Here is a 14422-nt window from a genome sequence, read left to right as displayed (position 1 = left end):
ATGCTCAAACCCAAACGCCAACCTTTCCCAATGCAACAAATAAATATGCATATTATCAACATGATCCAAAAAAGAAAGAAAAAACACCAAGACACCACGAAAAAGAAAAGTCATGAGCGTCATGATAAGTCACTCCGGTTCATAAGGCGACTCCCCGTCTCCGTGGCCGCATCATGCTGAACCTCATGCGACGCCGTCGCCTGCTCATCCTCACTCTCCGTCTCCCCCTCACTCTCCTCGAACGACAACACCCCCAACATCGGGACATCAACCTTCCTGAACTGCGACTTGATGAGCCCATCCGCCATCTCGTACAGCTTGGCGTCGTTATCGGACCCGGGCTCCCCGCCAGCCATCGACTCGTCGGCCTCGGCGGGGGGAGCAGCATCGGGCGAGACGGGATCCTCGGGGACCTGCATGAGCCACCGGCGGACCGACTCCCGGGGGTCGTTGTGGCCGTGGCCGTGGCCGGGGTCGCCGCCATGCCCGTGCCGTGACCGCGTGGGCTGGGCCCTCTCCCGCAAGCCGGCCCGGAACTTGCGCTTCTCCTTGCGCCGTCGCCGCTGGATGCGGTCGCGGATGTACCACGCCACCACCAGCATGGCGGCCTGCATCGCCTCCTGGCACTTTTGCCGGTGCATGTTGGCCCAGGCTTGGCAGCGTTGTTGCTGTGCGTTGGAGATGGCCTGGTACCGTTGCTGGTAGTAGGATGCTATCCGGGAGGCCATGGCCATGTAGCGGGGGTCCATGGGTTGTTGTTGCTGTTGCTGTTGCTGCTGTTGTTGCTGTTGAGGATGATGTGGTTGAGGATATTGTTGGTGATGTGGTTGGGGATGTTGTTGGTAATGTGGTTGAGGATGTTGTTGCTGATGATGATGATGCTGCTCCTGCGGGCTGTCGTTTGGAGAGATAGGGGGAGCCACCTTGGCGTGACTACCGCTCGTGTCAATGTTCACATTCTCCTTGTTCTCATGGCTGGGTTCTTGTGTGTTGGCCGCCTGTCCTCGAGGGACGGTAGGTGTGTTCAGGCTAGGCGGGATCTTGGAGTAAGGAGGTGGTTGGAGGAAGCTCGGCGGCGACTGGAAGGTGTTGTACTTGGAATAAGGCGGCAGCTGAGAACCCGGATTGCCGAATATTTGGTGCTCGGGCGGAGGTGTTACGGGAATCATTGGGCTAAGCGGAGGTGCTCGATGTTCCATGTTGTTTGTTGTTTGGGGTTGTTGCGGCCGTCCCCTCCTCGCGACAGGCGGGCAAGATGAAGTAGGTGACCAGCTAGTCACAGCGTCTGGGTGTGGTTTTTGATGTTTGACAGAAATATACGGATAACGCTGGGCGTGGTAACGTCTGTGATGGTGAGATGGGATGGTGTGCACCGGAGCGGAGGACGGGACGAAGGGTAAAATAGGCGACAGAATCCAAGTGAGTACTTTCTGGAGTGTATTTGGTTCGAGTATTGGAGTGCGACTAGTAGTAATAGGCAACAAGAAGAAGTCGTTACCAAACGAAAATCAGAGCACAAGAAATGCCTCTCTTATTAGAAAAGAAGAAAAACAGAAGAAAAAAAGGGAAGTGAAAGGTGTAACGTGTGGTGGGGTGGGTATAAAAGACGAGGGCGTGTTGGTGTAACGGGTGATAATGAGCAGACTTGTTGTAAAAGTCGCAAGAGTCTCGAGTCGCGTAGACAAACGCATGATCTGACATCTCTGGGGAGGGGAATTAACATTACATTATATCATGGTCATGATAAAAAGGGCCTGTACGGGTTGGCCTGGGACGTCGGGCAGAGCGGAATGAGAGGTGTCTGGCGATAAGACGGCGAGACGGGGAGAGAGTGGGACGAGACGAGGGTTGAATCGGTCGACGCCGAGGGAAGCGGGAGCGGTGTGGCCACTCGTCGGTCATGCCTGGCCCCACATTACCGAAACTACCCACCACTTGGCTTGCCCACTTCCCAGGGTTCTTTCTGCTGGTTATTTGTACTTTGTATTTTCCGTTTTTGACAGTGCTGCTGTTTCTCCCCTTGTTTTTTTTATCTCCCCCCCCCCCACCCATGGTCGAAGTCGAACCATCTCCCCAACAAACACGTCCGAACTACCCTCTCTGGACTCATAGATTCATAAACCCCAACAGCTCATAGACTGACGCTGTTGGGATTGCTAGATAACGGGGTCATTCTGGCGGAAAAGAATATCCTTGGGGGCATCCATCGTCGGACGGGTGAGATGGGGCTCCATGATTTTCGGAGCAATACAACGTAGTTGTTTTCCTGGTCATAGGACTAGGACTACGGAGTGCGGACATTACATTCCCAAAGGGGAGAACATCGTGAGACTCCGACTAAAACATCACGGAGAAGAGAATTTAGCCTTCTCCGACAGGTCCGGCGTCCAAGCTATAGCCGCCGGGCCTGGTCTTTTAAGCGCCCACCAGGCGCGCTCTGTCGCTTACACGGGCAGGCCGAAGAACCACAGGTTTGGGTAATTAGGGGTCTGGTCTTAGCGTATTTCAGGCGTATCTTAGGCCACTATTATAAGACTTTCGCTACACTGTGTCTCTGTCTGTTTCGCCTATCTTCCCCTGGCTTTAGTGACCGTCACCCACAATCCCTGCCACGGCAAGCCCTAAGTCCCGGTGTTTCAGTTGCCCCAAGCTCCAAAACGCACAGGATTTAATATAGGCGCACTGTGCTAGTCCTTTGTACATGCATTACTCATCCAGCCTGCCCGTTTTTTCCATTGCCACCAGCTCCGAGAATTTCGGATAATGCCACCGAGTCCCTCCGCAACCCTGAACTTTTTCTTACTTCCGTCGCGCTTCACATGCTTATTCCCTTTCTTTTTCGTGCATAGCCGCTTTGAACTTGTCCCTCCTTGGCATATGATTGATTAGCTTGTTTTCACTCTCCCCTGACTCGTAACACTCTGGCCCGTCATACGCAAGTTGTGGCGGCCCGTGTCTGTTCTGTTTGATGTTAACCCGCCGACTCGGAGCCAGCATCTCCTTGTTTGATGCCCTCCTGTCCCCACCGCGGAGATCATCCCGATGCTGCCATTCTTCATCCTCCGTGGTGTTCGGTAATGGACCCGACTGCGCGCTTCGCGGTCGTCTCGTCCCAATCACCCGTCCTCCTGTCTTGCCCTTGGCCGGATTCGTTCCAACAACAACGTCAGTCCGGGGGAAGAAGACCAAGACCTCCCTGAGGATCCAGGACTTGCCACAGGGCAGGGTGCATGTCGACGCGCAGCCTTCTACCATTCCGAACTCCGAAGATGCCGCTGCCGCTGCCGCTGCCACTGCCACGGCTGCTGCTGCCGCCCGCTCTCCCGCAGAGCCGGCTGAGATCCAGGAGCCTGCTTATCCCACCGTCCTCCTCCAAGCCCGGAGAAACATGCAAAAGTTTGCCAACTGCGTCCTCCTCACCCGACTTGGCGGCTTCTACGAACTCTACTTCGAGCAAGCTGACGAGTTGGGCCCCCTTTTGAATCTCAAAGTGGCCCAGAAGAAGACAAATGCCGGGCCTGTTTCTATGGTAAGCCACATACATACACCACCCCTAAATTCCATCGACCCCTGACCTCCCCTTTCCCTTCTTCCCCACAAATCGTCCCGCGCCCTTGAGATCTCGGCACTTGGGGGGGGGGGGATCAAACCTCCCTCCGCCCCTCCACGGGCGTGAGACGCGGGAGGCCCTTGGTTTCTAGCACCCTACCTGCTCCCCGTCCGATTGTTCATCCCACGTATGTGCGAGTGATGTCACCTCTGACATTGTCTCGTAGGCCGGCTTTCCCTTCTTCCAGCTTGATAGGTTCCTCAAGATCCTCGTCCAAGATCTGAACCGCTATGTCGCTGTGGCCGAGGAGTTTCCCAATAACGCCCCGGACAAGATCAAGTCCGGGGGTCTTATGCATGATCGGAGAGTCGCTCGGATCATCACCCCGGGGACGCTGATCGATGAGAACTTTATGGATCCCTATGTCAATAACTTTGTCTTGGCTATCCACGCATCTCCGCTGGGCGAAACGCCACCATCTGCACTGCCGGCAGCTACACCGGAGACCAAGACCATTGGCCCGTCCCCTTCTTCCCTGCCTGCAGCGGCTGCTTTGGACTCCTTGCCTCTAGGACTAGCCTGGCTGGATCTCTCCACGGGTCAGTTCTTTACCCAGGCCGCTGACCTCTCTTCTCTATCTTCTGCGCTATCCCGCATTTCCCCCAGGGAGGTCGTCCTTGACAAGGATTTGCAGTCCAACCGAGACCATGGCTTGTTCTCCGTCCTGGCCGAAGATCGCCATCTCGTTACCTACAGTCCCATGGGCGAGATGACGTCTCTCGCCGACTGGGTGCCGTTGCTCGAATCCGAAATCCCCTCCGACACCGCCCGGGCATTCACGAACCACGAGGTGGCGGCCGGTAGTCTCCTCCTCCACTACGTCAAGGACCGCCTCCAGGGCACGAGCATGAAGCTCCAGCCCCCACTCCGCCATGAGGCCATGCAGATCATGAGCATCGACAAGAACAGCATGCGCGCTCTGGAGGTCAAGCAGACCATCCGGGATGGCTGGTACCGCGGGAGCTTGCTTCACGCCATCAGACGCACCGTGACCAAGAGTGGCACGAGGCTGCTGAACGAGTGGTTGAGCGCACCTTCTACCTCGCTCGAGGTTATAGAGTCCCGGCAAGAGCTCGTTGCGCGCTTCATCGCCCACGGCGATCTGCGCGATGTCATTACCCTCTTGCTACGACGGACCCACGACTCGCAGCGCCTCGTGCAGAAGTTCGCCCTCGGAAGAGGAGACCCGGACGACCTGCTGGCCCTCGCCGCCACGGTAGATGCAACCGAGGGCATCGCCAATTGGCTCACCAAGCCATCTCCCGCCCCAACAGCGGATACAACCGCCGATACAGACACAGACACACATTGTTGTCTCTCTACCATGGCCAGCCGCCTCAACCTCGAGGAGCCGCTCAAATTGGCACGCCGTATCCGAGAGGCCATTGACGAGGAAGGCATCGTACACCAGCATGAAATTGAAGACGGCGAGACCAACCAGATGATGGCCCTCGCGCAGGACATCATCAGCGCCGAGGGCTCCCCCGACGACGTAGCCGCCGCCCTCCCCAAAGGGGCGGCCAAGAAGAGCGCCAAGGCACGCCCGACCTCGGTGCGCGAGCACTACGCCAACGACAACGAGGCCTGGGTCATGAGGCCGTCCGCCAGCCCCTCCCTCCGCCGCCTGCACGACGAGCTCGCCGCCCTGCACGCCGAGAAGGCGAACCTCATCGAGACCCTCCGCGAGCGGCACGACGCCGCCAGCCTGACGCTGCGCTGGACCCCGGGCCTCGGCCACATCTGCCACGTCCGGGGCAAGGACGCGCGGGCCCTCGCCGTCGCCGACGTCGGCCGCTCCATCTCCGCGAGCCGTTCGACCCGGTCGTTCCACCTCCCCGAGTGGACCGCCCTCGGCCAGCGCCTCGACGCAGTCCGCGCCGCCATCCGCGTCGAGGAGCAGGCCGTCTTCCAGGCCCTCCGCGAATCGGTCGTCCTCAACCTCGTCAAGCTCCGTCGCAACGCCGCCGTCCTCGACGAGCTCGACGTCGCCACCTCTTTCGCCCGCCTCGCCCTCGAACAGGGGCTCTCCCGCCCGCGCCTCAACCACTCCACCGCCACCACCATCATCGGCGGCCGGCACCCCACCGTGGAAGGGGGGCTTCGCGAGCAGGGCCGCTCGTTCGTCCGGAACGATTGTCTCGTGGGATCCGGGTCCGCCCACCACGGAAGGCTCTGGCTCATCACGGGTCCGAACATGGGCGGCAAGAGCACCTTCTTACGGCAAAACGCCCTCATCACCATTCTGGCCCAGGTGGGATGCTACGTCCCCGCCGACTACGCGGAGCTGGGACTCGTGGACGCCATCTTCAGCCGCGTCGGGTCCGCGGATAACCTGTACCGCCACCAGAGCACTTTCATGGTGGAGATGCTGGAGACGGCGCAGATCCTACGCGCCGCGACGCCGAGGTCCTTTGTCATCATGGACGAAATCGGCCGCGGCACCACACCCGAAGACGGCGCCGCCGTCGCGTTCGCCAGCCTGCACCACCTCGTCACGGTGAACAAGTGCCGTTCGCTGTTCGCGACGCATTTTCACTCCGTGGCCGACCTCGCTGCTGCGTCAGGGCTGTGTGGTGGCCCCGACAGCGGCGGCACGGGCACAGGTGGCCAAGTTGAAATGTATTGTACAGACGTTGAGGAGGACGAAACTGGTGCTTTTGTTTATGTACACAAGCTACGGAAGGGTATCAACAGAGAGAGCCACGCGCTCAAAGTGGCGCGCTTGGCAGGGCTGCCCGAGGCGGCAATTTGCGTCGCGAAGGACGTCTTGGAGAAGCAACAAACAACACTACACACATACGAGCATGGATATGCACAAGGTCAGCACCGGAGTCCTGCAGAAGTGGTGTCTTCTGCTGGTTAGGTCAGCTTCTTAATCAGAGTCGAGTGGGTGGGTAATTGGGTTCTGTTTTTGATGTTGGTTAGCCTCAGATACCCCCAACAACAACAAGTATGCAAAAGCAAAAGAAAATGTAAAAGAGGCCTCCCTCATAGGGTTGTTGTGTGTATGGTGTCATCAAGAAGAGTCAGGGTTAAAAAGCTCTGTACATGTTGATAATCATCGGGAGAAGGTTGTGATAAGTGAAAAATCAAGTCGAAAACTCGACGAAAGAGAACTGAACTAACCTTCGTGTTTAGGATCGCGTATATGCGTGGAAAACACCATGCACACACATGTCACCTTGTCCAGCAACTGAACGTAGAATTTAGGAACATCACGTTGTCAAATGCGTAGGCTTGATTGACCAGCAAACCATCTATGAAATCGTCGTAAAGATTCACGTTTCGTCGTAAACCCCGACCGAAGCCCACACAGCCGCCGGAACAACACCGAGGGTATGCCATCGCATTTAGCCGCTGGGAAGACACGAGTCAGTATGTACGTCAGAGCAGAAAAGGGGCAGTAGGAATTGGGTGATGATGGGTCATACAAGAGATCGCCGAAGCCACCCTCTTCGTCCGACTCCTCCTCCGACTCTTCCTTCTTCTCCTCCTTCTTCTCCTCCTGGGCACCGCCGGCAGCGGCACCGGAAGGAGCGGCCGCGGCGTAGGCCTCGGGGTTGGCAATGCGGTCCTTGAGCTCGTCAACCTCGGGCCAAGAGTACTCGGTCTCGACGGCAACGGCGAGGACGTTCTTGTAGCTGTTGAAGAACGAGTGCACGACCGAGGGGATGGTGGGGAAGTTGATGGCGAGAGAGACGCAGGCAATGGTGGTGACGGCGTTGGCGAAGGTCTTGAGGAGCTGCTCCTCACCAACGTCGAGGACGAAGGGCTCGAAAGTCTGGCCCTGGTCGTAGACCTGGGTAATGCCCATGCCGTAGGTGAAGGGGGAGATGTTGAGCATGTTGAGCAGGGTAGCCTCGGAGGGGCCGACCTTGGTGTTGGCCTCGACGAGCCTCAGGTCCGAGGTAATATCAATGGTACCACGGGCAATCTTGGTGGGGACACCGAGGGCCTGGAAGAAGGAGGTCTTGCCAGGTTCCATACCAGTGTTGCCAGCTAGAAAGCGATCATGTCAGCCAAAGAGCGCCCTAAAGAGGGTTTCCGGGAGGTGCCATACCAGGAACCCAGACGTCGGCAGGGGCGACGGCACCAGCACGGGCGGGAGCGGCAACCCTGTTCTCAAGGATCTTGTCACGGATCGTCTTGAGGTCGCCGTTGGTGAAGACGAAGCCAATGTTGCCCTTGATGTGGGGCAGAAGACGCTCATACTCGGGGGTATCGTTGACGAAGGTCTTCAGAGCACGGCGAACCTATACGATTGAGAAAAAAAAATAGGTTAGACGCCGGTTCCTCAAATTCGACGGGACTTGAGGCAGACATACCATGGTGTTCTTGCCCATCAGAATAGTAGCCTCACCACGCAGAGCGTGGCGGATCTGGTGCAGCTGCTGGGACGAGACATCTGTGAACGAAATGGCCCTGGTTAGTACTCGATTCCAGTATATCTCAAGTGCTTTTGGTTGCTTCGTCTGGACATACTGTCGACCGTGACGATGAAGACCGACTTGTGGTCCTCGAGCAAGCCCTTGAGCTTGTCGAAGTACCCGGCCTTGTTTGCAGATTTGCCCCCCATATCTTCTTATAGATGAAGGCAGGATGTTTAAGGGCAAATTGATTGGTATGAGATTGTTGGGTTTTTGAGCTTGGGGGGGGTTGGTGTGTCGGGAAGAGGATGAGGCTCGTTCCCAAATCGCGAAAGTATTTCGAAAACATTGGTGTGTCTGCAGCTCCGGTTAGGGCAAGCAGCTGCTAGTCCACATAAGGAATAGTTCCATTATAAATCTTAGCGTCATAGCGTTTATTTTGTACGTACACGTACTCCGTATTACCTAAGCTACTCTACTTCCAGTATATGCTCCGTACCTTCGTACCTTGACTGGAGGGTGGTACATGACCAAATGTCACTCTTTTCTTGGCAGCTCGGTCGAGTTCAGATTTATCTCTCGCAGTTTATTAACTTCAAGCGCCGATTTTCAATACCGCCAGAGCCCTTCATCCCCTCCATATCAACACAGTTGATGAGACGATATAGAGGCCCCAGATGTCTTCCTCATCTATAGTCGAATTGGCTCTCTTAAATTACCTGCAGAATGTCTACAGCTCCAACATGAAACTGCCTTACAACCGTCTCAAGCCCTGTGGTCGAGTATTGTTCGCCGCAAAGGGGGGGAAGATCCATTCATTCAGTTTACACGACGGTTCGCACATCTCAACATGGAAGCACCCAGACGTCGAGAGGCTGGTTGAAGCTCAGGCTCAGTCTCAACCCGAAGCTGAGTCTAACCTGAGTGCAGTGGCTGCAACTCTCACCTCTGCCCAGGAGGAGGACTATGAGGAATCGGATGATAATAACGGGCCTCCTGCTAAGAGACAGAGGCTTACCGACGACCTTGAGCCTGGCCAGAGCAAGGACGATGACAACACTGTCATGGATATGGATGAGCCGGCGAGTGGGGATGAGTCTAAGGAGACCGGTCCCAAAAGCAGGAGACAGAAGAAGAGGGCGAGAAGAGATCGGAAGACGGGTCCCAATCTCAGACACGGCTACGGCAAGGTCCCAGATCAACCCATCATCACCCAGATGGCGGTTACAAGCACTGGTAGTCACCTCCTAGCCACCTCTGGACACGACAAGACTATTTGGGTCTTCGAGCACGACGGCAACGGAACTCTCACCCAGCTCAGCCAGAGGTTGGCCACCCCGCCTGGTCCCCCCTTTCTTTTCGCTGTCCCTTTTGTCTTGATGGGTAGGAATTCAGGAATCTAATCTCTTGCCATAGGCCCATGCCTAAGCGCCCAAACGCTGTCCTCATAAGCGTAGACAACAAGACCATCCTTTGCGGCGATAAGTTCGGCGACGTATACACTCTCCCCCTGCTTGCATCACTGGACGGCTCCACCGAGAACACCCTTTCCTCCCGCTCTACTCCCGCTCCCTCTGCCAACAAGGCATGGAAGCCCGAAGCCACCAATTTCACCGTCCACTCGCAGCGTAACCTCAAGGCCCTGGAGCAGCAGCGCCTCTGGGCCGCAAAAGCCGACCAGGAGGCCCGGGAGGGCATCCATTCCGACAGGCCGACCTTCGAGCACAACCTGGTCATAGGCCACGTTTCTCTCCTCACGGCCATGTGCCTGGCTCAGAGTGAAGGACGCCGTTACATCATCACCGCCGACAGGGACGAGCACATCCGTGTGTCGCGGTACATGCCGCAGACGCACGTCATCGAGGGCTTCTGCTTGGGCCACAAGCACTTCGTCACCGGCCTCGCTATTCCGCCTGCGCGCCCGGACCTGCTCATCTCCGGAGGCGGTGATGACGAGCTTTTCGTGTGGGACTGGGAACGGGGCCGGCTGCTCGGGAAGTTCGACTTGCTGGGACGTGCAAAGCGTGTAGCACCCAGAGCTTCGAAAATTGCTGTCTCTCATGTCTCCTCCACGACAGTCCAGTATGATGGCAAGGAGACACCATTCGTCTTTGCCATCTGCGAAGAGTTCGTTCCCCGTTCCTCTACATTTTCTTCCGTCCCCCCCCCTCATTTGATTTCTTTGACTAACCGTGACCGTAGCGTTCCGTATATTTTCGTTCTCCGAATCGCCGACGACTCGTCACTTGTCCATGTGCAGACCTATCTTTGTCCCGGTACACCACTTGACCTGACTCATGTGTACACCGAGCAAGGAGCGCTCTCAAAGCTCCTCGTGGCTCTGGACATAACCGGCATGGTGACTACGACCCCGCGCATCATGTCGCTCGTCTGGCGCCAGGGTTCCTTTGGTGTCGATATCCTGTTCGAAGTCGAGGATAGCGGATTATACGCCGATGAGGCAGACGTCTCTGAAGACGATGTCCGGGCGCTGCTTTACAATGTAGAAGATCTGCGCAAGCAATCTCTGGACAGCAATGGCGATGAAAGAGGCGCTGAAGAAGAACAAGGTATGGCACCATCAGTAGGTACTGAAGCAGACAGACCAGGCCACGAATAGCGCAATATAGTAAACTCGTTTGGAGAAACACGGTGCGGTAGGTGAAAGGTTAAAGAAAACCAGATACTAAAAAAAGAAGTTCATATCACACTATCCTCTATTGTGTCTCTTAACGCCCTTCCCCGACCCAAACAAACCCCGAACATTGTCGAGATCCGAAAGAATAAGAAAAAAGAAATAATAAGAGAAAGCCAAGCCATCATGAGTGTTCTGAGACTAGCAAGCCGCGTAGGAACAACGTCTCGCCTGACCTGCGCGAAGGTGTACAATGCCCGATGTGCTCGAGACAAGATGAAGGAGCCCGAGCCACAACCACTAGGACATCCCAATCTCACGGCATGGCATCCTCTTTTCATAATCCGCCACCGGATATGTCCAGAGCAGACTGCCCACTTCCTGTCTTTTTCGCTTGGTAGGCGCGGAACGCCTAGGGACGATCGTACCTCCTCTCCAGATCCTCCCTGCACGCCGAAAGAATGCCGTCATCATCAAAATTCATCATACGTAGCGCTTACTTCTTTCCTCTACTGGGATGCGCACTGCACACGCTCAGCATGAGGGTGGCCGTCTTCATCGTCCTCGTCCATTCCACCACCGCCGGCGCCGCCTCCGAACACCCTGGCCTGTGACGCGTTTTCGATATCTTCCAAGTCTGCCGGCTCGGTCATAGCATCTGGTGGCGTCGGGGGCTGAGCCGGGGGCGGAAGCAATTTGCGGAGAGCCTCAAAGCCGGCTTCGTCTTGCATCCAATTCTTCTCGGGGAACTTGACGTTGAACTGGATGAAGAGGTTGCCGAAATCGTGGTGCCGATAGGACGGCATGCCTTGGCCGCGGACCATCTTGACAGCATCTGCATGGGGATGGTCAGCCGATGCCTTTCGAGAGAAACTTGGGACAAGGAAAACGGAGGAAAAAGAAAAAAGAAACAAAAAAGGAAGAAGAAAAAAACTAACCTGGAGCGATTGCCTCTCCGGGAAGAATATCTATGCTGAGCCACCTGTCGTCGAGGTGCTCGATAAAGAGAGTGCCTCCCGCTAGCGCAGTCACGAGCTCAATCTCCGCCTTATAGAGAAGATCGTCATCCTTGCGGACGAAACGCGCGTGGGGCTTTTGCTCAATCTCAAAGACAACATCGCCTGCCTGGATACCAGGGGCTTGATCGCCTTCACCACGGAACTCGACCTTGGTGCCGCTCTTCACACCCCGATCAACATGAACGTGAAGGACCTTCCGGTCGACGACGGTCTTCTTGCCGCCGCAGTTCTTGCAGCGGTCCTTATTGTTGATGATCTCTCCCTCGCCTTGACAGTCGGGACAGACAGTCTGGAAGCGCTGGATCATGGGTCCCATCTGTCGCATCATGGTCTTCATACCATGGCCGTCGCAGCCAGCGCATCGCTTAACTGCGCCCTCCTTGCCGCCGCGACCGTCGCACTTCGGGCAGATGATGGACCGTTGGAGGGCGAGCTTGGAGATCTTGCCGCGATAAATGTCCTCCAGGGAGACCTTGTGCGTGTGGTGGATGGTGCGAGCCTTGGGCGGACCTCGGTTTTGCATGCCACCGCCGAACATGCCGCCGAAACCACCACCTCCGCCAAAGAACTGCGCAAACAGGTCCTCGGCGGCCATGCCACCTCCTCCTGCGCCGCCCTCAAGGCCAGCCTCGCCATATTGGTCGTAGACGCTGCGCTTCTGAGGGTCGGATAGGACTTCGTAGGCATGAGAGATTTCCTTGAACTTCTCTTCGGCGGCGGGATTGTGGGCATTCTTATCTGTGACCAGAGTCAATACGGTTTGTCGCAAACCCGAACGGACAGGAACATAACATACCAGGATGGTACTTGAGGGCGCCCGTTTTGTATGCCTTCTTCAGCTCCTGTTCGGTAGCCGTTGGCGAGACCTACAAGCGAGTGAGTTGCAGTCCGGTTGACATGTCAGGGAGTAAATTATCCAGAACATACAAGTAGAATGTCGTAGAACTTAGTCTCTTTGACCATTTTTCCAGTCGATCAACGAAGATTATAGGGGGAAAAGCGTGGCGAATGGTTTCGAAGAGAGGGCGTTGAGGAGATCCTCGATGGATGGAGGGGCCTAGATAGGCCTAGATATCAGTAAGAGAATATTGCTTTCGACAGTGTTGAGGGAGGCGAAGAGATGATCGCAAGATGCTTCTGCCCCTAACAAAACGGAGCGCGCTCGAGAAATCGCGTAGGTAAAGGAGCAAGAAAAGACAAAACAAGGTGTAGCAGAACTTGAGGTCAAGAGAAGAGTTGGCACTAATGCTCGGGGGAAAAGCAATGTCTTACTGTAAAAGCCGGAGATGGAGATGGAAATCGAAGACGCCGCGGAACCTTGATTAAGGGTTGGACTGGAAATTTTGAATTGTGTGTGTAATGGGAACAATAATCAATTCAGCAAGAAATCACCCAAGTTATGTCGGCGTGGGGAGGGAGAGTCGGAAGAAGCTGGAAGGTTCCCAGGCACAAGGCAAAAACTGCAAAAACTACAAGTAGCAGTCTTGTTGATTTTCCAAAATAAAGGGATGTCGCTGGCGGGTCACCTCCTGCTTCCATGTTCCATCCATGGAAGAAGGTGGAAGACTTTCGATCCGCCCAGCAATTCGTAGTGGCGGGAGCACTAGAGGTTACCCGGCTGTAAAGTACATCATGGGCAAAACCCATTGCAAAACTACTAAGGCGGCAAGTACCTCCTTACGGAACAGTAACAACCTCGCCCCCACAATAGCCGGATTTCGACGCCTTTGTTTTCCGGCCCAAATATTTGATCCCCGGCACCGCGTCAGGTACCAAAGTAGGCTTTTTATTTTCATCGAGTCAGGTTCCTTACTTCCTGGTATATTATGACAGAGGTAGGGTAGGGCGGGTATATGTATACCTAGATATTTTTTAGTTTTTCACTCGTCTCCTTTGAACAGCGTATTACCTAAGGTGCGAAGAGGGGCACTATCGGGTCATGTACCTTACTGTATGTACCATGTAAGGCGGCATGTACTCCAGACAACTCTGTACCTTGCTGAGTACCTTACCTGGGGTATGCGTACGGAGTAGGTACTTCATGTTCTCCTTCGTCCAGAACCGTTGCTTTGTACCGAAGATTTTGCAGCAATTCTTCGTGTTAACGTGAGCCCTGACTGTCTCAGGTACTCGGACTGCTGGCGGACATTGTCGCTGACTTTCTTGTACCCCCAGGACCATCGGCCATCATCGCCCATGTCGTTGGTCGTGCACAATCGCTCGGAATGAGCAGGGGTCGAGTATCTGTTATCGCAACCCCACCTCTCTGCCATCCCGGTCCCTCACTAATAAGCTCATCCATCCCCTCCTTGACCCTATCGCTACCACTAGTAGTTGTACTTCGTACTCCGTATTTGACAGTGAAATCCGTCAAACTCGCGCGACATGGCTGCCATCAAGACCTATTCGATCCAGAACCCGTCACATCGGGAGGAGACCGTGAAGAAGTACGGCCTCACAGAAAACGAGCTGCTAACGCTCCACGAGAGGTCCGTTGCCGCCAAGAGCAGGGCGTACTGCCCGTATAGCAAGTTTCGCGTAGGCGCCACGCTCCTCTCCAACAACGGTCAGTGGATCGACGGCGCCAACGTTGAGAACGCATCGTACGGCATAGGAACCTGCGCAGAGCGCGTCGCTTTGGGCAAAGCCGTCACGGAAGGTATTCGCAGCTTCAAGGCAGTCGGCGTCGCCGCGGACATAGAGGCAACGTGCAGTCCATGTGGTGCGTGTAGGCAGTTGTAAGTTTCCCTGATAAAGAATGGGCTTGTTCTTGGAGTCGCTTTGTTGGGGG

General features: G+C 55.6%; 7 protein-coding genes across 7 annotated transcripts in view; 3 read left to right on the top strand and 4 right to left on the bottom strand.

The window, feature by feature from the left end:
• Window positions 1-119: 119 nt before the first annotated feature.
• On the bottom strand, window positions 120-1199 carry SODALDRAFT_324931 (hypothetical protein; the record flags this gene model as incomplete). Its single annotated transcript, XM_028609938.1, has 1 exon — window positions 120-1199. The coding sequence occupies one exon, from the start codon at window positions 1197-1199 to the stop codon at window positions 120-122; it is 1080 nt and encodes a 359-aa protein (XP_028465109.1).
• A 1577-nt stretch (window positions 1200-2776) lies between these two features.
• Window positions 2777-6665, top strand: SODALDRAFT_313392 (DNA mismatch repair protein MutS). The gene is made up of 2 exons (XM_028609233.1): window positions 2777-3529; window positions 3777-6665. The coding sequence occupies exons 1-2, from the start codon at window positions 2969-2971 to the stop codon at window positions 6471-6473; spliced, it is 3258 nt and encodes a 1085-aa protein (XP_028465108.1). The 5' UTR covers window positions 2777-2968; the 3' UTR covers window positions 6474-6665.
• A 295-nt stretch (window positions 6666-6960) lies between these two features.
• SODALDRAFT_324929 (ribosomal protein L10) lies at window positions 6961-8186 on the bottom strand (the record flags this gene model as incomplete). Its single annotated transcript, XM_028609937.1, has 5 exons — window positions 6961-6967; window positions 7042-7609; window positions 7671-7863; window positions 7936-8015; window positions 8093-8186. 5 exons carry the CDS (start codon window positions 8184-8186, stop codon window positions 6961-6963), a joined length of 942 nt encoding a protein of 313 aa, XP_028465107.1.
• A 367-nt stretch (window positions 8187-8553) lies between these two features.
• Window positions 8554-10687, top strand: SODALDRAFT_334394 (hypothetical protein). Its single transcript, XM_028612198.1, has 3 exons — window positions 8554-9304; window positions 9394-10104; window positions 10180-10687. Exons 1-3 carry the CDS (start codon window positions 8655-8657, stop codon window positions 10595-10597), a joined length of 1779 nt encoding a protein of 592 aa, XP_028465106.1. The 5' UTR covers window positions 8554-8654; the 3' UTR covers window positions 10598-10687.
• SODALDRAFT_193824 (hypothetical protein) lies at window positions 10638-11037 on the bottom strand. The gene has a single exon (XM_028607148.1). It carries the CDS (start codon window positions 10951-10953, stop codon window positions 10678-10680), a length of 276 nt encoding a protein of 91 aa, XP_028465105.1. The 5' UTR covers window positions 10954-11037; the 3' UTR covers window positions 10638-10677.
• On the bottom strand, window positions 10638-13014 carry SODALDRAFT_334393 (chaperone protein dnaJ 2). The gene is made up of 4 exons (XM_028612197.1): window positions 12559-13014; window positions 12428-12497; window positions 11551-12369; window positions 10638-11447 (listed from the first exon to the last, which is right to left on the bottom strand). Exons 1-4 carry the CDS (start codon window positions 12592-12594, stop codon window positions 11122-11124), a joined length of 1251 nt encoding a protein of 416 aa, XP_028465104.1. The 5' UTR covers window positions 12595-13014; the 3' UTR covers window positions 10638-11121.
• A 943-nt stretch (window positions 13015-13957) lies between these two features.
• SODALDRAFT_334391 (cytidine deaminase) overlaps window positions 13958-14422 on the top strand; it is a 1033-nt gene continuing 568 nt past the window's right edge. Inside the window, exon 1 of the mRNA XM_028612196.1 lies at window positions 13958-14369. Coding sequence (XP_028465103.1) covers window positions 14017-14369 — 353 coding nt within the window. The 5' untranslated portion in view covers window positions 13958-14016. The remainder of the gene's footprint in view (window positions 14370-14422) is intronic.

This window comes from Sodiomyces alkalinus (genome assembly GCF_003711515.1).
Source record: "Sodiomyces alkalinus F11 unplaced genomic scaffold SODALscaffold_7, whole genome shotgun sequence".
Lineage (NCBI taxonomy): Eukaryota > Fungi > Ascomycota > Sordariomycetes > Glomerellales > Plectosphaerellaceae > Sodiomyces > Sodiomyces alkalinus.
Note: the sequence above shows the minus strand (reverse complement) of the source record. Positions and strands in the feature narration are given on the sequence as shown.

What these genes read in the sequence shown, in the direction of transcription:
- SODALDRAFT_313392 (XM_028609233.1), top strand. Translation starts at nt 2,969, where the DNA reads ATGTTAACCCGCCGACTCGGAGCCAGCATCTCCTTGTTTGATGCCCTC. An exon ending in ATGCCGGGCCTGTTTCTATG is followed by an intron (nt 3,530 to 3,776) that starts GTAAGCCACATA and finishes ATTGTCTCGTAG; the next exon opens with GCCGGCTTTCCCTTCTTCCA.
- SODALDRAFT_334393 (XM_028612197.1), bottom strand. Translation starts at nt 12,594, where the DNA reads ATGGTCAAAGAGACTAAGTTCTACGACATTCTACTT. An exon ending in CGCCCTCAAGTACCATCCTG is followed by an intron (nt 12,370 to 12,427) that starts GTATGTTATGTT and finishes CTCTGGTCACAG; the next exon opens with ATAAGAATGCCCACAATCCC. An exon ending in CGGAGAGGCAATCGCTCCAG is followed by an intron (nt 11,448 to 11,550) that starts GTTAGTTTTTTT and finishes ATCCCCATGCAG; the next exon opens with ATGCTGTCAAGATGGTCCGC.
- SODALDRAFT_334394 (XM_028612198.1), top strand. Translation starts at nt 8,655, where the DNA reads ATGTCTTCCTCATCTATAGTCGAATTGGCTCTCTTAAATTACCTGCAG. An exon ending in CTCACCCAGCTCAGCCAGAG is followed by an intron (nt 9,305 to 9,393) that starts GTTGGCCACCCC and finishes CTCTTGCCATAG; the next exon opens with GCCCATGCCTAAGCGCCCAA. An exon ending in GTCTTTGCCATCTGCGAAGA is followed by an intron (nt 10,105 to 10,179) that starts GTTCGTTCCCCG and finishes CCGTGACCGTAG; the next exon opens with CGTTCCGTATATTTTCGTTC.
- SODALDRAFT_193824 (XM_028607148.1), bottom strand. Translation starts at nt 10,953, where the DNA reads ATGAAAAGAGGATGCCATGCCGTGAGATTGGGATGTCCTAGTGGTTGT.